Here is a 24,957-nt window from a genome sequence, read left to right on the forward strand (position 1 = left end):
GATATTGTTGTGTAGAAAGCAGGGTCGACACTTTAGCCAAAAATCCCTACTTGCATGGTATTGATAAAAATGTTACCTTATAAGCTTTCGTTGATTCGGTCGGTGTCACATGTTATCACTATGGCAAAAAACAGTACACCACTTGGGAGAAAAGGACATTCTCCTTTTAGTTTGTATTTTGTAGTGGAAATCACATTCATTAATCACACACAGCTCCTACAAACTGAGCCACCCAAGGCTATTGCAGGTTTACCTCAACACTTGCAGCTCTTCTTCTGAGTTCTGAAGTTCTTCCCTGAGACGCCTCCAGCGGAGCAAGGCCTTCAGTTCATACTGTTCCGTTGCCTCCTTCTGTGGAAGCTGTTTGATGAAACAGTGAGATGTACTGTTCATTTACTAAAGGTTTGTAATACTGAATCATTTTCGGCAGTAATTAAAACAAATTAGTTAATTTAGGGGGGGTGCAGAGAGTCAGTAAGAGGGGTGCGACTATGACTAAAGGGGCATGTGCAATCAATTGCGATCTAATGGGTGTTTTCCTATTGTCAAACAGAGGTACATTTGCCATTAATATACATTTTTGTGTATTTTTTTGCAAATACACAAGTTTGTGCACCACTGATTTAGGGGACCAGAAACGTAATTTAACTGTAAAGTATTTAGTGCTGTATTTAGTAGTGCTGTAATAGTGACATTAAGCTCACCAAAATAGTCAAATACAGTAGACAATTACAGTACATAAATGTGTTTACAGTCTTTACAATAAGCATCCCATAATAAATAACTTGGTTATTTATTATTATTCTTAGGTATCTGTACATCTTTCCAGTACGCAATCTTGTAAATGAGGCTTTGGTCTCAAGGGGTTAAATGCCTGGTTAAATAAAGTTATTAAATAAAATAAATACATTTTTTAAAAGATTAAACTGTTCTTTCTGAACATAAAAATCAATCTTGATATTACCTTTTGTGCATTGCTCCAAAACACATCTTCAAAGAACGTAGCAAAGCCCTCACTGATCCACTCCTCTGTCCAGTCCTGGGCACCTATGGCCAGTCCAAACCAGGCGTGGGCGATTTCATGGCACAATCGCACCCCACAGAGGTGCTTCTTCCCAGCCAGTACACTCTGAGACAGGAACATGATGTGTGGGCTGGTCAAAGACAAAGCAGTAAAGGAATATGACATCACATTCTAGTTACAGCAGGCACAGTAAGTGCAGGTATATCAAACGACAATCAGTATTCCTTTGCCCAGGCTGTCATTAAGATGACAAGGTAGGATATGGAAGTAACAGACAGAATTCCTTAAGAAAATAAATTGTAATAAAGCTTCCCACATTTCTAAGGCTTTGGGAATTGTGCTGGGAGATGCACTGTGGATTGGTTTACTGACCTATTACCTTCACCTATATTCCTTGAATCTGTGCTGTTTTAAATCACCAAAAGCACACACATCTCTGTTAATAAACCGTTTTCACTGTGTGCAAAATGTGAATGAATACAAACTACTGCAAAATTCCAGTATAGACACAGGAAGGAAATAAACATATTGCCTTTGTGTCCTTAAGCATCTAAATTAATGTCTAATAGTTAACAAATGTGAGACTGGGTCAGCAGTCTTCTTGGGTTAAAGGAATTGATTATTATGTATGGATATGTAAGGATATAAAAAGTATTCAGCTTTAATAGCATTTTTGTTTCCTAAAACATATCTATATGATGCTCCACAGCACACACACACACACATTGTAAGTCAATGTAAAGCAAAACCAATAGCCACATGATTAATGAGACAAACACATGCACAGATGTTCTATAACAACACTGTTGCAGAAGATCTGCAAAGTTAAGTGTTTGTGATCGCTAAGCTGAATGCACCTCAGAATACACAGAGGACCAACTGACATCTTTAGTGTGCTGACCTTGATTTTTATAACGTGCCCCTTTTGTTGATATAACATCCATACAGTATCTGACTAATCCCTTTACTCAGACTTTGCTCTTGTACATGTGAAATGTTTTTGTACATGGGTTACATCTGACCCCAATTTGTACTTGCTTTCACACTAATGGTCTCGTATTGTCAGAGGGATTCTTGCATCAGTAACTGGAAAATGTATATGTACTGATAATGTGCATTGCTGCCAGACTGCCAATGGAGTACACCCGGACATTCTTTGAAATTAGATAGTGCTTATTACTTCTAATGGAGCTTAATTCTTTTAGAATGTTTTTTTTTCTTTTTTTTTTATTCTACGAGCAGGAAACGGATATGGGTTGTAACGACATTTTATCTGATGGCACAGTATTTTGTATCTTTATTTTTTTTGTCTTAGTCTTTTCACAAAAAATAAATCCACTGCAGTCCAGCATTAACCAGATTTATTTTTTGTTTTGTGAATTGGGAAATTTTATGAAACTCTTAACTTAATCAGGCTCTGCAGGATTATAAAACCAGCAAAAGGAAAGTACCCTTTTTACAGCATTCATTCATCTACTAAATAGCATGGTCTATCAAAGAACACAATTCATTTTGGTCCATAAGTCCTAAAAGCACTGAAAATCCAGTTTCAAAGATTGTTTTGATCCTTTGATGTTCTTAAGAGCCTTATCCATTTAAATTAAGGTAAGTGTCTTGTTTTATTTGCACAGTTTTATGTGGTGCATCTTTTGTGACTTTACTGCTTATGGCTGCTTACAGAATCTGATAAATACCAGTTGCACAACAGTTGGACAAAAAGGTGTAAACACCTGCAATTGTTGCACACTTGGTTTGTATAAAGAATGCATTCATTTCAAAGAAATGCCATCCCGGCTGCCTATGATGGCCCTCTCCCTATAATGTAATGGCCAGTGTTGCTATTCTGTATTCACTATTGCCATTAATTCCTAGGTATTACCATCAAAATCCTGACAAGGTATCTACAAAACCTGTTGAGTCTTGTTTAATCCATTTCACCTCTTTGTTGATGGGTTCAACACGTACGGCAGAGAAGTCTTTTTCGCTACATTGTGAGGTATGCTGCTTTATGGTCAACGAAAACAATCACAGTATTCTACTGCAGCATGCTGTATTCTACTCGGGCCTGGTGTATTCTACTGAAACAGGTTGTACCTTCAGATATGGTAAATGAGAGGTCATGCTTTTGTCTTCCAGAAGGTTAATGATGCGACACATACATTCAAAACGTGCAGAGGCCACACGGAAAGGACAGAAAGCCAGGATCACATGTTGTCACAGACAAAGAATCATTCACTGACAGAATGTGTGGGTGAAAAGGGAAACACAAAGCCAAACCAAGGCAATACGCACTAACAAAAGAAGACTGGGCAGCCACTGTTCAAACACACACACACACACACACACACACACACACACACACACACACACACACACACACACACACACACACCTAAACTGAAAAGTAAGCTGTTGCTAACTGGACAACAACTACACTCTCTGGTTTGAGATATGGATCTGACTGGCAAGTGGTAGTAACATGATTTATAAAAAAGAACAGATACTGCCATTTTGTAAGACAAGTAAGGAACAACAAATATTTTCCTTTATAACAAATGGGGCACATTTGCAAGCATATTTATGGTATAACAAAAAAATAAATCTTATTTTAACAGAACAAATATCAATGACCAAATGGTTAGACATCCTGGCTAAACCAGCAAATTAATTAGGCCATATATCCCAGCTTATTTACTATTAAAACAAGATTTTTTTTTTTCACTGTTATACTCAACTTGGAATTAACAATCATTAAAGCCAAAGAAAATAATAACAGTGTTATTTAACATTTAGTGACTAATAAGATATATGTGGCTTTCTCTGCCTTTTGAAAATCATTTGAAAATTGTTCATGGTATTTTGTGACATAGTTGTCACCAATTCATTTTTACTCTATTTTCAGCAGCTTTTCTTTAAGCAAAACAAAATATTTCAAGTCCTAACAGTTTTTCTCTAATGTTTTATTTGAAATGTATGTACTCGCCTGTTGGTGGTAATTTCCTATTTTTCAACTTCATCGTTTTTTTTAATGGAATGTCAGATGAAACAATCAACTGTTGGCATAAGTAAATGCAGCATGAACAATGGCTTGTCTAAGGCCCTTTATTTCTCTTTCTAAAATTAGTTTTATAAGTTTATTTTGTGCCATTCTGCCATTAATCTTATTCTATAATAAGTCAATAAGCGGTTTGTTGTTCTCTCCTACACAAAACAAAGATTCCTTTCAGCAGTTTCTATGATCTGTAGGAAGGCCTGTCCATGCTCTTCGGCAATAATGGATTCCATCAGTGACAAATGTCAGCGGACTGGTCTGGTAAACATTAAACAAGAGTGGTATTCAGACAAGACATTTCATCGCATGTCATATTGACCCTCCAATTTGTAATAACTTTGTCAACTTATATTAGGCAGTACAAAACAGGGCTTATTTTCCCAACAATAAGTCTTTGTGTTGAAAGAAGCTATTTAAACATTTTTAAACTGGAAAAGCAAAAGAAGATGATATCTCTGTGAAATTATTACTGCTGTACCTACACTGCTTTGGGAAGCACAAATGATGTGTAGGTATTGTACTGTGAAGTTTAAATTGTGTTTAACTTGTCTGCAGGTTAGATGTACAGGTTTGAGTATTGAACATCATGCAATGCACTTTTATTAGTTTCTTGATTTAGTACGTTATATGCAAATTAAATAGACATCATAAAACAATTTCCAACTTCCTTTTGATGAGAAATATCAAACACTGCGTGTATACACAAGCCATTCTGAATCAAAGATGTTTAAGAAAATGTGTGTGAAGAAAAAGTGCAATCTTCAAGTTTGCTTTAAAGATTTTTTTTTGTTTTTTGTTTTTGTTTTTCGTTTAAATCTGCATAAAAGTTGGAATTCAGATAAGTCTTTATTTGAAGTAACTCCTACTCCAGCAAAATGTATGACTTCAAATGTCTGGCATTCCAGTCTCCCTCTGCGGCTCAGACTCCAGGAATGAAATTCACAAAAAGGTTCAAATGTCTGTCTACTTCAGGGCAGCTCACATGCACCAAGCACAGACTACGGAGAATAAAAAACAAACCTGCTATAGGGTAATAAATCCTCATCTATCCCACATAAAACAGTGTACAACTATGCTAAAGATTCTAAATGCAGAAATAAAGGCTTTACTTACACTCTTGTAATGGGTAGTCCAGTACATTGTAAAACTACTTCTCTTTTTGATTTCTTTGCAACTTTATGTACAAAGCAGGTAAACCCTCTAACTGCATACATTAGCAGTGTGTATTAGTACATATCCATTATTTCCCTTATTTTTTCTGTTCCTCCAAACCATCTACGACATGTATTCATTCCACTCTATTCAGAATGTACGCTATAGTAACTTTTCCTTCCAATAAAATAAATAACTGCATTTCACCTCCAGGGTAAAAGAAATGTGAAAAGAAGCATCTTGCATTAATAGGTCAGCTTTTTACCAGGTTTGATACATTTAGAGTTGTTGATTAACAGGGACTGTGAGTCATGAGTTACAGTTAGATATTTCCTGTGAGATATTGATCACATATTATCTTTTTACAGATATTTTTGCTCATCCCTAGACAGCCATTCTCTGTAGAAGATGGGACTAGGTCACGGCTGATTTATGTGCAGTGCATTCTATTATAATTGGTTGCTGCCAGGGCTGCCACCTGTCCAGGTTTTGTGCAGTTGATACTGGATTACATGAACTCCCCCAGTTTTAATATATTAGCTGGCAGTTTGGTAGTTTTTTTATATTATATCATAATATTAGACTGCACATACACATTTCTAATTCTAAGTGCCAACTTTCACAATATTTTTATATAAAAAATGTTTTTATTTGTGATTTCTTCATCTTCAGTTACTCCATTGCTGAATGTTTTAATTATAAAACCACTGAGCTTAAACAAAAATATGTTGTTACTTAACATACCTTTACACAAAGAAGCATGCTGAAACCAGACATTTTAATTGAAATGCAGATTACTGAGACTAAAGGGTGAAACAGGCTGTTATGTAGCTTGGAAGCTTGAATGAATAGTAACCTATATGACAAATAATGTTATTAATCAGAGCCAGATAATGAGGGAGGAATGGACTTTGAAATAACAACACTGCTTCTAAATTGGACATGAAGATCATCATTATACGTGAAAGACACTTTTGATAGGTCTCTTTTAAGCAACACAGACAGGGCACTCCTCCCACGTCAAAAAATAACCTTGTCTTTTAATGTTGTTTAAAATGTTTAGATCACTTCACATTTTTCTAAAGGTTCTGTGATATCATTTTGTAGTTTCTTTGCCTACATGATGTTGAATAAAATATCAAAATTATGTTCATATAGTTTTTTTTTTCTTTTATCAATCCTAAAATGATAGCTGTATCTAAGTAAAAATAAATGTCATGTCTTTTCTGTGCACATTTCAAACTGGCGGATCATACTGTACTGGCATTGAAGCTGCTGACCCTGCTGCATAAGCACAGAAAAGTTTAATTGCTTGATAATGGACCATTAGTTGTTTATAGTTAACTGAAATTGTATTGCGTTAAACTAAAAATTGTATCAAAGGCACATAATTAAAACGTTTATTTAAAATGTAGGGCCTATATAAATAATGCGCAAGACTTATTCTCATGGATCTGACTACCCGAATGTGACGGACATAAGAAACGTACAGAATAAAGTTTTCAGATGTTACTTGTCGTTTAAGAGGAAAAATGCAGTTGTCTCTGCAAAAAAAAATTAAACAGTAAATGCTTAGGACAAGCAAGTGTACTAAGGAAGTCTTATCCTTCACATTACTAAAGCTCCTTTCACACTGGCACTCCTACCCGGGTGCGGACCCGGTTCCTGGCTAACTGGGTCAACCCAGGTCCCAGTGACCCACCTCAGGATGTGGGCTGACACACTTTGACCCGTGTTGAGAGAGACAAAATGCTTGACGGCAAGTTTCACTTCCGCAAAAAACGTTTCTGTTATTTCTGTTTAGCCATATTTTTGTTGAGACACACCATGAGACAGATTACAGCAGGGATGAAGAAACATTTGGGCCAACAGTTCAATCCAGAGCAGCTTGGATGGCAGCATCAGTAACAAGCTGCTTCCAGGGCATTGATACGCGTGTTGTTTATTTGCATCTGTCACCCAGGTAAACCCTGCTTTATCAAAAGCAGTGTGAAATCGCGTACCCAACCCCGGGTAGGTTTTGACGCAGGTAGATCATGCCAGTGTTTAAAGGGCTTAAATTAATCCTCTTGAACAGGATCATCACAAATCCGATATGGTACGATGCTGCAATCGGGATCTTGTTTAGTCTGATTTAGCAGATGATCTACCTGTGATGATTAACTTCTGGTACGCTGCAATTGGGATTAGAAGGTGTACTAACTTTAGTCCAAGGGGACTAAAACTGCTTAATCCACTAGTTAGAAACATGTGGATTAAATATGGTACGCTGCAATTGACCCACGATGTCCCAGTAGTTTTTGGAGTATGGAAAACGCATGTCAACTTCATTTTAAAGGTTTACAAAACCAGACAAATAGCAATGCAACCTATACATTGTTACCATCTGCCTCGTGAAAAATCATGAGCCTGCACATTTCAAGGAAAAGGAAACAAAAATCAGTGCATGAAAATTCATTTAACATGGAATTTAAATTATCATAAACATTCAAATTGTCTTTCAGCTCCATAAAAAAAGTGGATCTTTAGGGCTAAATTAGTTCACATTTACAAAATGTTTTCAACATTGACCAAAACTGGTTCAGATGGATTTAGCTGTATCTGTATTTGTGGTTTAGTCTCATTAGAATCTGTCAAGATGTATTTAATGTTGTCAAGATTCTTTCAATTAAAAATTTGTTTAGTATTATAATGTTTGATGACAAAACAACAACTACATTTTTGGAAGCCATTCTTAGTATTCAAGGCTACATTAATGTTTTTAAGTCACTGCATACGTACTTTTAAAAAATAGTTTAGAATGCATTTAGTGAAGGACAGCTTATTGTCATCTTGACCAAGTATAGAACCACACCAACAGAAAATAATAGTCTGTCATTATTAGTAACAGTACTTGGCTTCTCAGCGTGTTCTGTAATTTTCAAAATGTAACGCACATCCCATGCATTGTGCACATGACTAAGCAGTTTAATTTACCAACTCTTGTATAATGCACTCCTCATGTAAAACATGCTGCTCTGATTAAAGCAGAGGGGTATAGCAAAGAATAATTCTGATTAGGATCAATAATACTTTAAACTTTCTTTACATATACTACATTATCAATGCATGTATTAAGCAATACCAATATTTGGGCTGTTAAAAAAATAGAAACACCAATAAGAAAGTGATTTCTATCATTTCTAATTGTTCTATTGAAAGATATAAATTAAAGTAGAGATTCAGCTTTATAATAAAAATGAATTTGATACTTTGACAAAAGTATTTGGGCACCCTTACTTAGTATTTTCTGTGCCCACCCTTTGCTTCCTTTACAGCTTGCAGTCTTTTTTGTTTATTGAAACCAGTTCCTGGCATCTTTCCAGAGATATTTTTTGCCCATTCTTCAACAGATACAGCTTTTGAGTTCTGCAATCGACTTTGGTTTCCTTTTTGCAACAGCAGCCTTCAAGTCAATCCACAACATCTCGATGGGATTCAAGTCTGGGGACTGAGTTGGCCAATCCATAACTGTAATCTTCTTTTTTTTTTTTTTTTTTTTTTTTTTAGAAATTCCTTTGTCGTCTTTGCAGAATGGTTAGGGTAATTATCCTGCTAGAATACAAACTTCTGTCCAATAAGCCTTCAGCACTGGGTAACAAATGAGTGCAACATTTCTTGATATTTTGTAGCATTCATTGATCAACTATACAAAGGTTGCCAGTGCCTGAGAAAGAAAAACAAGCCCATACCATCAGGCAACCTCCACCATGTTTAACACTGGACATGATTAACTTTTCTTTAAATTCTTCTCCTCTCTTCCTCCAAATATATTGTTGCTTTCTTGGTGAAAAAAGTTGGATTTGTCTGACCATAAAATCTGGTTGACGAAATCATCAGGTTTCTTCAAGTATTCAATGGAAAACTCCAATCGCTTATCTTTCCTGTATTGTTTTTAACAAAGGTTTGCATCTTGGTTTTCACCCATGGACATTCATCTTGTTAAGGTATCGTTGAATTGTTTGCTCATGAATTTCTTGACCATCTTCTTTCAATTCTTGTGTCAAATCTTTTGCAGTAATCCAAGGTTTCTCCTTTTTCTTTTAGTTGTATCACTACCATTTTGAGATTGTTGCTGTGCTCTTTATTTTAACCATTTTTGTTACTTTTTTTTAATCACAAATTTCCAATGTATTTTTCAGCACTTGATGATTATGTATTTATTTATTCTATAATTATAATCAGGTGTTGGTTTTCAATTATAATTTTCAATAATTAGCAACGAATGGGTTTCATATAAAACAAAGTATGAAATTAGTTTTTGCATGTTATTTTTCATTTTATACATGTTATGTAATAATTTGTTGTTTTATTATAAAGCTGAATCTCTGTTTTAATTTATTTCATGAGGCATGAGCCAGGTCTGCGTAAAGGGACTACTAGAATAAAGAGACTAAGGGCCGGACTAAATCAAAGTTAGCACTTAGCGAACGAGGACGCGAAAGCATTCGCGGTAATAAAACACAAGAAAAATTCCAAACAAAATCTAGCAGAACCAAAGCAAGCCTTTTTCGCCCTTCAAAAAGCAGCTATCGCTTGTTGACTACAAGTGGGTTGAGAAGGGCGAGTGGTTTGCTATCGCCCGACCAAATCTACTCAATTCCAGCTATAAATCACATTGTAAGACTTTCGCAGGACCGGATTTTATAGTCAACTTCAAAGTTGTCGAAAGCTATCACGTATTAAGCAAATAGTAAAAAAAATAACACTAAACATCCTGATATTTGCAAAAAAAAAAAAAAAACAGTCAAAAAATCAAAACAAAAAATCAAGACGCTCCACTGACCTCATATATCGAACACTTGCACACAACACTGAATAATTTAAAATGAATAATTTTAATAAATGTATTATTTCAAATATTATTAATTTTATTAAATGTATTATTTCAAATAGTATATATATATATATTATTCCTATTATTATCATAATACATGTTGTGTTTGTTGCACCCTTAAATGAAACACGCACAAGACCGTTTTCTTCTTTAGCCTACTACTTTTTTTTTTTTTCCCACAGTTCGAGTTAAATGTTTAATAAAGCAATACGTATTATTTCTTTAATACATACAAACAATAAACTCTTTTCTACTCATGGAGAGCTTTGCATGGATCACTCCCTGCTGGCAGGGGCAATCCTTTTTTGAAAAGAGCTTTCAGGAGTTTGTCGTTGGACCAATCCTTGTAAAAAAGGTGCACTGGAGAATCATGCTGAGTTTTAATGCGTTTAGAGCAGTGAGGAGGAATGGGAGCTTCTTGAGATTGGGGAGATGAGACAGCAGGACCAGGCACAGCTGGATAAGCGAAGGTTGAAGCAGCAGGATTGGCGGAGGCTTGATGGATATCTTCGGCAGTATTGTCAGATCAAGGAGAAGCAGGACAGGCAGATTTCTTTGAGAATTTTTTTGGTGGATTATTTGTTGAAGTAAGACAGCCAGAAGAAGAGAAACAATCTTCATCGGAGTCAAATGAAAACTAAAAATACCTCGGGTGAGTAGTCATTTTAAACAGAAACAAACTTTTAGTTGTAAGTTTGAGTGCAAATCTGCATGGTAGACACAAACTGAAAAGCAAGACAAGAATTTGGGAGTTGGCTAGAGTTTAAATAGGGTGACTGACAGGTCATTTTAGCGGGATGACACAAAGGGAGGAGTTTCAGCTCCAGCCCCCCGAAATACACCAAGGTTCTACATCTTTCAATAGAACAATTACAAATTATAGAAATCACTTTCTTTGTGGTTTTTCTCATTTTTTTAACTGCACAAATACTTTTGTCTGCAACTATAAATGAGTTTAGTCATATTTTTCTCAAGCATAAATAAGGCGAAAAACACTGAATAAGAAAAAAAAATGTATGTACAAACAAATCAATCTCTATTCAAATAAACACAGCTGCAATTCTATAAATATTTATCCATAAATCCAGATGTGTTTTAGTCAAATACTGAACATTCAAATTATTTTGTACGGAAATGCATAAATGCACATCAATCTTGATGCAAAGACGTGAAGCAGGATAAATTATTACCAGAGAAAAAAATGTGGGTGTTTGTCTTTTTAGGACCTTTATTGTTGTGATCAGAACAATGTGTCCCTATTAAAGTGGTTGCAACATTTGACATGTAGGTACTGTATGTACAGTAGGTATGCTGTTCAGATATCTTCTTTTCATGTATTACTTTTGTGTGTTCCATCTTTCTGTCATGTATGAAAACATGAGTGAAAAGTTTTCATAGTTTTTGAGTTATGGGAATTCAATTACACCCATTTGGGAAATGCCCAAATATTCAGGGGCTCCTCAGTCTAAGTACCTAAAACGTATCTGCTTTAGCTGCTTAAACGCTCGAGAGGGAAGGATATTCAGAATTAGTTGAGTTGGCCCTATTTAGGTAATTCCAGAATCCTCTTGCTCATTCGGGCTTTCTTACAGATGACGTTCCAACACCCTAATAAATCGTTTCACGTATTTATTACGGTAATAAATTATGTTATACATCATTGTATTAAACAGAATTGCCTGTGGCAACCAGACCTGGGGTCAATTGTGATTATAATTCCAATTACAATAGCAGTGTGTGCTGAAAATCCAATTCCAATGATATTTTGTTCAATTGCAATTACACTTACGATTATGCTGCAGAAATTACAATTATACTTGTATTTCAAACAAATGGGGTCACTACAAGTGGTTGAAAATACAAGAATAATGATCACTCAATGTGAAACACAACTACGAACTTGGATGACCCCCTCATGCCAAAAGTAATTCTACAGTACAAACCGGGTCATTGCAGGTTCCATTCAATTATTATTATTTATTTATTTTCAGAATGAAGAACAGACCAATTCATTAAAAAAAATAGATTTACTTTAAGATTCTTAAGTGCTTCCATTATTTACAAAACAAAACAAACAAGTCCATTAATGTAATGCCCAATACATATTAACCATTCACAACTACCAATATATGCCTCATCGTAACTCATCCTTTAAAACCCATAGTGTTACACTGACTACATATTGGCACACAGTAATATACATATTACTATACAGGTTAATAATGCATGCCTCGTAATTAGTCAGTAAAGAAACCTGTGAACGGACCTCCTGGTTACAAGCCCTTTTCTTAAACCACCGGACCACACAGCCTCCTATAATATATAACATATAATGCAATACTATACATGGCTAGCATACATTCCTCTTAATCAGCCATTAAAACCCCTAGTGCAAAACATGAAATTACTGACTTCAGAAAGTGCAGAAAACACTATACCTGTAACAATGCATGCCTCGGAATCAGCCAACAAGAACCCCAGTACAAGCAAGCACAAACATTGTATACCAAACTATTTTGCTTGACAGGTAATTAATAATGAACGATATCTCAAGTACTGTACAAATAAAAACATGCATTTTCCAGATAAGCAATGAACATTACAACACTGGCATGTGCTGTGGAACAACAAACTTGTGCATGATATACTGTAAATTCATTGTCACTTTGTTGATATAAACAAGATAAATATTACACATACTATCTGAATATGCAAATCCACAAGCACAAACTAAGCATGCCAAAGCTCAAATAACATATCTTTGACTAAGATACTGACCATAGCTTCGGCAGAACAAAAAAGGAAAACAAACGCATTTCTGATGAAGATGTATGTCATAATTGTGAAAATGTTTCCAAAGCAAGATTTGTCAAAACAGAGCTTTGTTACTGTTTGCCATCTCTTGGTTTTGAAGTTAGCATAATTAATTGTCCTTTTTTCTTAACATTGGCCAAGTTCAATGAAATAGCCAGAGACGTATTGCCTGAAACCTTTTTCTTTTTTTACAACATCTCAGATAAGATGTTGATCCTGATGCATTACCAGTGTGGAGATATAAAGATTCAGTGTTCTGATTAGATAGAGGGGTGTAAGGGTGATGACCTTAAAAGGACTTATTGCAAGCTTGTGAAAACTAGCAAGGCGTTTAGTTCAGAGGGTGTCACATTTAACCCCAAATATGGGGTCAAGGCGGGGTATCTGGTGGAACAAGGTGGACAGAAAAGCTGATTGATGCAAGTTCACTGCAGCACTTCTAGACAGGGTAAAAGCAACATCTACACGAGTTACACTGGAGAGCCACGTGTGCCTTCAGCTGGTTTTTGTCAAGAATGTGCACCTTGTTTTCATTTGGAGCAAATTGTTCTGAACCAATAACACATTTCCACCTGGTCCTGGTTGCAATTTGTGGAATGGGTCTGGTACCAGCTTATTAAACAACAAAGCCAACAACACTTTAAAAGACAGATTCCACACATATCAGGTCTAGAATGGACCCAAATAAAAAACAAAGGAAACTGGAGCAGTGGCTCACAGAGGGATGTAATATTCAAGACAGGTTCCAACTGCTTAAGTGTCATGAAGTATGGGAATTGAAATGTTGCACAGAACAGTGAGCACACATTTCTGAATGCCTGTTAAGTTATATAAGTGAGGATGGCAAGAGAGGTAAAGAAGGATACATAAATACATTTCACAAGCATGGACTGACTTGAATAAGGGCATGTTGGTGTTTCTGAAAACATTCACTATTGCTCAACTGAAGTATTCAAATGAGGGTTCACCATTTCTCCTTTGAAGTCTTGTTATTTCCTGCAGCTATCTAAACAATGTGTGTTTATTCCAGAACACATGCAAACTTGATTCATCATCTGACCTAAAACGTTATGCCAGACCATCAGCTGAAACTATTTTCAATCATCAAGAAATATGGATCACAGAACATATTGCAGCTACAATTAAGTCATACATTGTAACTTCACTACTCTGCTCCCCTTTAAGACAACAGGTAACAACTATCTGAAAAAGGTAGTTTGAAGAAGCAAAATACTGTACATGGCAGGAATTTTATATTTTCAGCAAAGTCTAAGTTCTGATTGAAAAGAAGATTGACTATTCCCACATTGAAGTGAAGCCAGGTGATATAGATGTTGCTTAATTAACACTGGAAATCTATTCTAGATAATAGATTCAATGTTTCAAAGAAATTCTGCATGATCAATAATGCAACTTTATAGAATACAGCCTTTAGAAGAGTTGCATGTGAATTCTAGGAGACCTGATCAGCCCCTTCGTGAATTTTCTCATAATGAAGCCCTTTATACTTTATACTTATACTTTAAACCATGAGATTTTCTTCATTTTATTAGTTAAAAAATGTTTTTACTAAAATGAGCAAACAAACAAACGAATGGTAGAACTATGTGTTTCTGACGAAGACCTGTTGTGTTGAAACGCGTGGTTCTACCCTTCTTTTATTTGTTTGCTCGTTTTAGCAAAAGGTATGACAAAAACATCTGGGGAACCTCATCTGGTGAAAGTAAGATTCCACCGATGCACTTACTGTTCATATTTAATATTCATATTTAATATTATAAAAACTTTAAATGAATAGTTATTTGGCATTTGAACATCTCTTTGTATATTCACTACAAATTTAATTTTGATTTTTTTCAAAACATATCAGATGACATTTCTCAAACAAGGGATACAGTTGAATTAGCTATCAACAGCCTTCAATATAGCACGCAAATAGCACTGAAAATGATGATAAGAAAGCCTTTGACTTTTACATATTTTGTTATGACATTGAAGTGCATGAAGTGCTGGGCTAGCTGGAAAGACCAACAGTGATATGCAATCTTCTTTTTCACCTCACTGCTGTAAAAATCACAGGAATAAACTCATTTAGAACTCTAGAACACAGAGTAGAATACAAGGCAATACTTCCGCTGTTTAACTCATGGATTGCAGACTAACTGTTAATAGTATTTGTTTTACATAACATCTGTTCAATACTAAAATGGCTGGTGTCATAAGTCAGTGCTATTTGCGTAATATATATATTTTTTTGTGCATTTGTTTCATAGATTTGTGATTTTGTAATTAAAATCAGTTTATATATACATCTACAAACACAGTTTTGAAGGGAAAAGGAGATTTAAAGGACGATCTATCTCCACATGACATGTACACCTCGTTGGACCGACTTGAAAATTACTTGAAATCAGTCCTGTATTTTTCAGGCTGCAGCAGACCGAGATCAAACTGTTCTGAACTGGGACTACAGGGTGGATTGTGAGCTACAGTGTCAATGAAATATACTAGCACTGAAGCCGTAGTTTTCTGAGTATTACGTACACCCACCTACATGTTATTGAGGACGATGAAGAGGAATGTGCGGAATGCATCGAAGCATGTTATCTATGATTTGGCTTCCCTTGAATGCTCAGCAAACATGAGGTCAGATGCATAGTTCTAGCGTGTCTGCATATTTTGTCAGAGGACAGCTGAGACTATTAAAACTTTGTAAAAGTTGAAATATACTGTCTTACAGAACAGCATGAGCGACCTGCTGGTAGTGAAACGCAATAATTAATCAATGAATTAGTGGGATAGAGCAGTGGTTTTCCATACTAATTATATTATATTAAAAAAAAGAAAAAGAAAATAGACATATGCCCTTATTTTTTATTTCCATAATAAAATCAAAGTGTTTCTAATTTAAAAAAAAAAATAAAAATACAGCAGCCTGTGGCAGGACTTCAGCCCTGGACATTAGAATATGTGTTGTTGTGGCTGGCAGCCATCTTGGCTCAGAAATGGAGGAAGAGCCTGGAGCCAAGATGGTCACTGATTGCACAGCCACATTATAATCAAGATAATTTGGTGTGGTGTCTAGGGAGGTTGATTGTCTGATTGATCATCCAGAGAATGCTCAGCATGTAGTTCCTGGTTGGTTGATCAATCAGTCAATTGACCACCTGGAGAAAACACCACACCATTTAACAAGAGAAAAAATAAGTCTTTGTTGGGCAGAAGAGAAGAAAAGCAAAGAGAAGAGAAGAGAAGAGCTGAGCTGAGCTGAGCTGAGCTGAGAAGAGCTGAGCTGAGCAGGTTGTGCTTTCTGCCCCATTTCCCGAGTCGGTGCAGGAGTTGCAGCGGGGAGCCGGGATAAAAATAATAATTGGGCATTCCAAACTGGGGAGAAAACTGGGGTAAAAAAAATATATATATATAAATTATGTTCATTATATATATATATATATATATATATATATATATATATATATATATATATATAGTTTTTCTCAATACTAAGATTGTAGGTGATGCAAAGTGTTGGACACAGCTGTATGTAATCTATGGCTGACACCAGACCTGGGGTCAATTTTATTTGTAATTACAATTACAGCAGAATTGTTTGCTGAAATTGCAATTACAATTACAATGCTGTTTTGTTCAATTATAATTACGCTGCAGTAAGTACAATAATAATTACAATTACACTAAGTAACATAAATAGCTACACACATTAACATTTTCACTGTGTTTATTCTACCAATCAGTAATCACAGGTACAAATCCAGAAACATACTATATAACGTTTTTTCAAACAAATGAGGTCACTTAAGGCAGTTGAAAAATACAAGAAGAATGTTTGTCTAATGTAAAACACAACACTGTGAATGATTAATCTTGGAATTGAACTGTAATTGACAATTATATGGTAATTACAATTACAAATACAATTATGCAGGTGTGCCAAGTTTCAACTACAATTAGAAATGACACGGTAATTGCAATTAATTAAAAATGACCCCAGGTCTGGAAGAAACAGATGTGAATTTTTGCTTTCAAATTCATGTTCAGCAATGTTCGTCTGAATATTCAGATAGTTTCAACGCAATACAGAAAATAATATTACTTCCTACCACTGTTGCACTACTAATGTCTTCTCTCATTGATCAACCAATGGCTACTGACATAAAGCGAAATGGGCAGAGATTTGTGACAAAATAAAATCTGATCAGAATGAAAGCTTGGCTAATCAACATGCAGTGATTTCACTTAAGTGCTGATCAATAGCCGCTAACGAAACAGAAGCAGTATGAGGAATCGGAATGCAAGCAGCATGAACTGCGCTGAATGAAAGCTGCATAGCGCAGTCAATTAAGATAAAGCTTGATTAAGAGAGGAGTTACTGGGGGGCTGCTGTGGCTGCACCAAATCCAGCTGGTGGCCACATTTGAGAAACGCTGGTTTAGAGTATAGGGGTATTTGATATAAAACAAGATATGCTAAAATAATATGTAACTATCAACTAAAACATATTTCACGGTATAGAAGTTTTATACATTGGCAAGTTAGCGGAATATAAAATGCAGAATGCTACACTGCGTTGCGATGGTTAATATGTATCTAGCAGGGAACTTCACTATTGGATAACCTCTGGTTACAGAGTGGATTGTGCTGGAGATGGAACTGGAGGCAGCCTCAGTCTGATATTGGAACGAGACTTTTTTTACAGACCAGATTCATGATGGAGATGGAAATGTGGCATTAGATATTAAGGTTAGTAATGGCTTTAGTCATATGAGAGAAGGAAATGTCAATTTTCATATTTTCACTTTGTTTGAATCTCTCGCCATTACATTAAAAAAGAAAAAGTATGCGCAAGAGAAATGAATTTGCCACTGAAACAGCTTGGAGGGCCCCTTTCAGAAGAGAGGTGTGCCTCAGTCCATAACCTCACAGGATTCTTGACCGAAACCAAAAACCCAGCACATCAGCTGGAGCAGATACGCTGTTTAATGAAAACAAGTTTCTTTAAAACATTCTTACTTATTACCAGCAAGGCAACATAACTATACACAAAGAATTTTTCCCTACTTTGGAAATAAAAAAACAATGAGGACAACTAGCTGTCTACAGACAGTGTTGAATCCATGCAATGTAACATGTTACTACAGCCTTGTGTTAGATCATAATAATCTTATTTGTAGCGGAATTATTTCACGGTACGCAGTTTGCCCCACACTGTGGCCAATATAGGATTTACACAGACACAAAATTTAAAAAACTCATCCAGATGTATCATGAACGACAGAAACATCCTTTGCTTAAAAAGAGCTTACAGTGACCGAAATGTTTAATATAGCGGTACTTAGAATGAAAAAATATATATCTAAACTCCCAAATGTTCTTCTCAAGTCTCTTTGAATGGAATTTTTGCCAGTAACCATTTTTTTGAAGGATCAATCGCTGGCCAATCTCCCTCATAATTAATAAATTGTAGCTCCTATCAGTTTGCTGATGAAATGTGACAAAAAAAAAACTTTAAACAGTCCTCATACCTTGCCATTCCAAGACTAGAAAATCCAGCTGGGACAAGCAGTACATCGAGTCTGGGGAAAGGATGAGTGCCCAGCACAGAGTGTGCTGCTGTGAGGCAGTGAGGGAGCAGTGGGAGCAGGATCTCCTGAGACTTCTCCTTGAGACAGTGCGGAGCGAAGACTCGGTGAGGAATCACAGCCTGCACCTGGGCAGCTGGCTTCTGGAAACGACACGGGTAATCCATGTGACTGCAGGGCAGCTGTGAGGAGCTACAACACAAACAAAAAGGAATATTCAGTGCACACACAGTAGGATACCTAAACAGAGGCAACAAAAAACTATCTGACTATGACTAGCTTCCACAGAATGCCAACCTTAAAAGGCATGAGGTTATCATCCCACTGATACCAGCCTGAACAGAAAAGAGTAAGTAAAAGGACTATAGCCACACAACTACTGGATATAGTTTCATATACGTTGTGCATTAGACAACAAATATGCAATACCTGCCTATGCAATCTGCAGCACACCCTTTTGGGTAAATGAGCTGTCCCTTAAATGACATTTAAGCAAATGGGATCCATGGCATGTTTTCTGTAATATATAAAGTTGCATTTTCCTGTTGCAAGTCAGTATCAGTGACCATAACTGGTGTTTCTGTGTCTAAGACTGCCCAAATAATTGATGTTTCGCAAGAAGCCATCTTAAAAATGATTACATTCTAGAAAACAGACTTCACTGCAGGGTAACAAGCTTTAATCATTGACACATGGTCACAGATTCCTCTAGAACAATTTAAACAACTTGCAGGCTCATCACATCGAATCAGTGCCTATTAGCAGTGTTACTGTATCAGCTATTTTACTGTATATGCAGTGCAGTATACTACTGTACTATAATGAGTAATTACAAGCACAATTTGAATGCAAACAGTTTACCAAAGGTAAATGTTCAACCACCTATTTTACTTTATGTTAGAGGAAAAACAATAAAATATTTTAGGCCCAAAATGTTTTTTTTTTGTTTTTTTCCTCATAAAACCTGCATGTCTCTTCTGCTGAAGATGTTAGCAAGCTGTCCTCCTGAGATGTAAAACTGTCTTCCAATTTAGCTTCTATCCAATGCCCCACCGCAATGGTGAAAGTGGATGCAGGCATTGGCATAGTGACATAATAGAACCAGCTTGAAACACCTGCAAAAAAAATAAAAATAAAACAGCACACTTTAACAAAGCAACAGAAAATCTTAAATGCCAAATAAAGATAAAAAGTGCCTTTCTATTAAAATGTTTCTTATTTAGGCAATAAGACCAAGTGGGCCCTATCACTGAATCAGACAGTGCTTAAGAATGCCCTCCCTTATAAATTACTTGCTTTCAAATTAAAACACATAGCTTTTATTCCTGTTGAAACTTCATAGTTTCCAAAGATTGGAAGTAATACACAAAAAAGAGGTTGATCCCTGATCTCTGTCAATGGTCTTGGAGGGAATCTAAGTGCAATGCAGGGCCCTGAAGGAAATATATTTGTTTCCTCCACAAAAAAAAAAAAAAAAATTACTGACAGTACATAAATTGAGAAGGGCAAGTCAAAAATGGGTAAATCTGCATTACTTAAGCTTTAAAACTTCCACTTTTTTTAAAAAAAAGAAATGTATACGGCAGTAAAAAAGGGTGTTATGCTGTATTCATCATTAGGAATGTTCCATCAATGACTCACAATATGATACAGTACTGTTATTAATTCAGTTGCAGAAAATACATACAACTCACGGTTTGAAACACAGTATCAGATTCAACAATTGCTTGTATTCAGCACAAATAGTGTACAATTACGATCCCACGATACCGGAAAAATTTGTAAAATTCAGTAATATTAACAGTCTGGCACAGTCTAACTAACACAATCTCAATAAAATATCCATTGAATATCCAAAATGTCAGTATTTAGCAAGACATGTAGAAATGAAATAGCATTACTTGTTTTTAATGAAGAATATCTTTCAATGTATGACCTACAAAGAATTTGTATTAGCATAACAAAAGTGCCTCATTATAGTGAATTAAATATAACATATTTGCATTGTTTGGAGTGGGAAGCAACTAAATTAAATTACTTGTATTCACTTTCTTTCTTTGTACAAAGACATCTTTAATATGGGTTTTATTTACCACATACACAGATTAAGGACAATAGCCAGTACACATTTAAATCACTGGCTGAGAATTCTTAACAGTTAGACAAAATCAGCTTGACAGAGTTGGTAGTATGGCACTAAGGTCTGTTCCAATTGCTTTGACTTCAGCATAATAATTACAAACTGACCCGTGCAAACCTCAGCTTACAGTACATACCATTCTAGCAGCTAGACGTCTAAAAATCCAGTAACATGTGTTTACACAGAACAAACTGGCACTTACGGTATTTCAGTTACTACAGTGACTCTTATAGATTGCTCTTAATGGCATGCAGTAAAAGCCTCTCTCTTTAGATACTCGCAACCAAATCACAATATTTGGTTTTTTTAATTCTATAAATGAAACACAACTGCTTATTTAGTGATAGCATACCGGACCATATTCACACAGGTTAACAAGGCTCATTACTGGGGGGTGGACACAGCTTACTGTGAATGCCGACAACTGAGTGACTATATAGTGCTGGTGAAGTTAACCTGGGCTACAGCGCGTTAAACAGACTGGTATTGCACTCCAACAAATTCATTATTTATATCAAACTTCCAAATGCAAAGTCATGATTTATCAGTATACATCAGTATTTATTAGGCCAAATTTCAGGTGAAAAATCCATTTAAAAAATGTGGTTATTTATCCATAGAAAATGATGTGCCGCACCTTCTTTAATCTGGACAGGTTCAGCAGTGTTTTCACCACTCAGGAGAACCAAGCACTCTGCTGGTGCCTGGATGTTTGCCTGCCAGGTTGACATGGCAACTGGGGGCTCCTGGCATGGAAAGAGGGCTCTGTTGTTTATAGGAGACCCCATAGTATACACACACGGTCTGAAATTACAGCACGGGAAAAGACGACATACAAGATAATTTATTCATATTTTTTAGAACATTATTCTAATTGTCAAAACCAAATATCCAGACTGTTTTTATTTACCTTATATGTATTTTATAATATAATATAAAAAGTACCTAAATACTGTACCACCTCTATTTAGATAATTATAACGTGTACATATGTACAGGTTATGAAAATCTAACAGTGCACGTGAGTGCCTTTAGATTATTTCTGTCTTTAAAAACATTTAAAAGGCCAGTGATTTAAACAACTGAATAAACTCCAGTAACCTGCTTTGACAAGTTGCGTATAAATATTACATTTTTAAGTAAAAGACGCCATTCTGAACTTGTAATTCTCTTGGAATAGTAAATTGATCCGTTTTTTTTTCCTCATCAGAATGTAAATGCTTTTATTTGCTCTCTACTCTAATTAATTTCCAATACAACCACATTTATTGCATTTCACCAAGCAGTTTACCAGTACAAAAAGTAGAGATCAAGTTTAACAATATTATAAATCCTTTATTTCAGACATTAATGTTACCATGATGTATAATAATAATAATAATAATAATAATAATAATAATAATGAGAGAGAAATTATTTGTCATATACACACTGTGGAGTCTTTTTTTGCAACATAAGTACAGCAAGATCTTACATTTCTGTGTACCGCACTGTAACAGCCAAGCTGCTGTCTGTCATCGCCCCCTTTTGGGCAAAAACAGTAACTACAACTAGGCTACCTAGTCTTATGTAACGGCATTAAGGACAACTCCTTAATCAGATCAATATACATTATTGGTATTACATTGGGTTAGTGGGCTGTTTGATGTTGTTGTGGATCATATATTGGCAAAACACTATTACTGATAAGACGTGATTAGTAATCCTGACACAATAAGACTAAGCTGCTGAAAAGAATATATTACTGTATAAAATTGATTATATTCTTTATCTATGGTACTCATTCTTCAGTCACACATTTTCTCCACCTTATCTACTCAACTGTTGAAAACCACTTTGTATAATTCTGTGCCTGCTCAGGGACCCACCTGGTACTTTGGTCCTTCGTCCATCTGACTGAAGTGCCATCAGGTTTAGTTTCATACCAGATCCTAACTAAATGTGGGAAATACCTCGCCCTCTTAATTCCCGGTTTTCTGATTTGCAGACTCCAGGAGTCCATTTCAAAAGGAAGCTCTCCACATCCTGGTACTCGGCTGCACTGCAAAAACAAGTCATGCTGCTCCCGCCAGCTCCTTGCAGGTAAAGTCTCAAGTTTGTGCAAAGCATGTCTCTGTTGGCGGTTGCTTCGCTCTTGGGAAAGGCCATCTTCTGTGCACTGCCCATCTAGATCCCAGATACCTGGCACGACAGTAGCATCAACCTCTTCGACCTTTAACACAGAAAGATCACAGCAGTCCAACACCAGCACAAAATCCTCATTCCCAGGTTCAGCTGTGTCTCTGCAGTCCTTCTTTGAACTGAAAATCCTTGAAGTTGTTTCCATGTTGCCATGGTTACAGTTTTTATCAGTATCTTTTCCGCCACTTCCACAGGCACCAGCATTACTCGCGTCAGATGGAGGTGAATAAGTAGTCGTCACTGGAAAACATGACACTGTCTGCACACAGGGTTCTCTTCCTGCAGGGTTACATAATTTATGACCATCTTTCCTGGATTCAAAGAAAAGAACAATGTTGCCACTAATGACCTTTCTTTGAAAATGCACAGCCAAGTCCAAAACGTAATGCTTTACGAGCATGTGGTTGGTGTTGGCCCTGAGAGGAAGGTCGTCTTTACTGGGATCCAGGTTTGGCTCCATATCATAGCATTTTCAAGAATACAAGGGTCTATGTATTAAGGCAGCTCCCTGAGGTGGTTAATCAATCTCCAATTCTTATTGTTACAAATCTGTAAAACATTAACATTAATGATCATCATGATATCAACAGGAACACTTTTTATGGACATTTAGATATTTAAGGCGTTCAATTTTAAGTTAACAATGGCAGGTTTCACAGATCCTGTTTAGCACTAATTAGTGCTGATCTATACCAAGTGCAGTAAATTGAAATACTCTGTAGTTAAATCCCACAAAAATGCAAAGCCCGCAATGCCTCGGGCCAATATTTCATCTTTATATTAAAAGCACAGAATAAACCCTCCGTGCACAATTCATTATATATTTTTAAGTTCCTTAAATGCTACCAGCTGTGTATTAAAATGTAAAAAAAAATACTTTCTTCCAGTGCAATTTCTATAGTTATAAACACACAAAGAAGGATGTGAACTTCCTGCACTGCTTCCAGTACTGCACACATGAGGCAAATGTAAATTCCTGATACACAATGCCATTCCCTTTACACTAATTAGTGTATTCTGCCATACAGATATTCAAGTTATGGACAGGATTCTAAACTCCTTTTAAAACGAGACACGGTTGGGGGATTTTAGCCACACCAGTTATTAACTTATATTGGATTTTAAGAACATGGCTTCACCCACATATGCAGAATAATAGGATGCATAAACTCCCTGCTTGTGACGCACTAGCCCAGGTATCAGGTGTTATGTCGTTCAAATCCTGTTGTTAAATGCCACAAAACTAGTGATGCACTTTTTTTTTAAAAAATGTTTAAATTTAAACACACACACAATAGCACCTTGTAAGTACGGGGACTATTAGTATTAAATTCAGTTTCCTTTAAAATAATAATAATAATAATAATAATAATAATAATAATAATAATAATAATAATAATAATAATAATAAATAAATAAAAAATTACAGTATGGTTTCTTAAACTGAACGCCAGGTACCCGTATGAGATGTTCTGCTAAAAAGCTAAATAGTTCAGGTGACAAGAACGACTGTAAGTATACAGGGCAGTGGGCCACTTTAAAATGCTGCTTTGTGAAAGCCACCATCACCAACACAGTTGTAGCATCACTTGTCAGTTATTTCGTATACATTACAGTACATTTTCAAATTAATTCTGTTATTTTTCTTTTTCATGTTAAATCGTAAACAAATGTCTTATTACATTACAGACAGTGGAGGTGATTAAAACAAAAGTAGGTTGTATTATCATCGATTACCTGAGACACAAGATCAAGCAAAGTCTTTCAGAAAACACCTGACTTTTTAAATCAAGACACAGAAGTTTGTAGAAGGCAAAATTGCAAAATAGCACAAAATAATATATATGTAATTTAATGCGAGGCTAAAATAGCTATCTTTCGACAGCATCAGTTTATTTTCCTCTGTAAATTGACAATGCCAGCCCAGCCCTTAGAAACTTTGCGCAGACTGCTGCCGTCATTTTGCCGCGCCTGTGTAACAACCAGGAAGTTTCAGTTCATCAAGCGCAGTGAGATCAGACCACGGACATGAAGGTCAACTCTGTTAAGAGGAACGCAAATGTTTTGGTATTATTTTTATGATTTGTGCCGAGATCTGGTGGTATTGTGTTAAACTGTTTT

At 35.9% G+C, this 24,957-nt stretch overlaps 1 protein-coding gene across 3 annotated transcripts in view; it reads right to left on the minus strand.

The window, feature by feature from the left end:
• LOC117973033 (aminopeptidase O-like) overlaps nucleotides 1-24,835 on the minus strand; it is a 73,906-nt gene extending 49,071 nt beyond the window's left edge. The window contains exons 1-7 of one of the 3 annotated variants that reach the window (XM_059035078.1): nucleotides 24,574-24,835; nucleotides 22,524-23,385; nucleotides 21,293-21,459; nucleotides 19,480-19,630; nucleotides 18,459-18,707; nucleotides 965-1,154; nucleotides 254-360 (exon numbers count right to left, since the gene is read on the minus strand). In XM_059035078.1, coding sequence (XP_058891061.1) covers nucleotides 254-360; nucleotides 965-1,154; nucleotides 18,459-18,707; nucleotides 19,480-19,630; nucleotides 21,293-21,459; nucleotides 22,524-23,296 — 1,637 coding nt within the window. In that variant the 5' untranslated portion in view covers nucleotides 23,297-23,385; nucleotides 24,574-24,835. The remainder of the gene's footprint in view (nucleotides 1-253; nucleotides 361-964; nucleotides 1,155-18,458; nucleotides 18,708-19,479; nucleotides 19,631-21,292; nucleotides 21,460-22,523; nucleotides 23,386-24,573) is intronic. The other 2 variants (XM_034923962.2, XM_059035087.1) reach the window with 2 other exon arrangements.
• Nucleotides 24,836-24,957: the final 122 nt, after the last annotated feature.

This window comes from Acipenser ruthenus, chromosome 1 (genome assembly GCF_902713425.1).
Source record: "Acipenser ruthenus chromosome 1, fAciRut3.2 maternal haplotype, whole genome shotgun sequence".
In the NCBI taxonomy this organism is placed as follows: Eukaryota; Metazoa; Chordata; class Actinopteri; order Acipenseriformes; family Acipenseridae; genus Acipenser; species Acipenser ruthenus.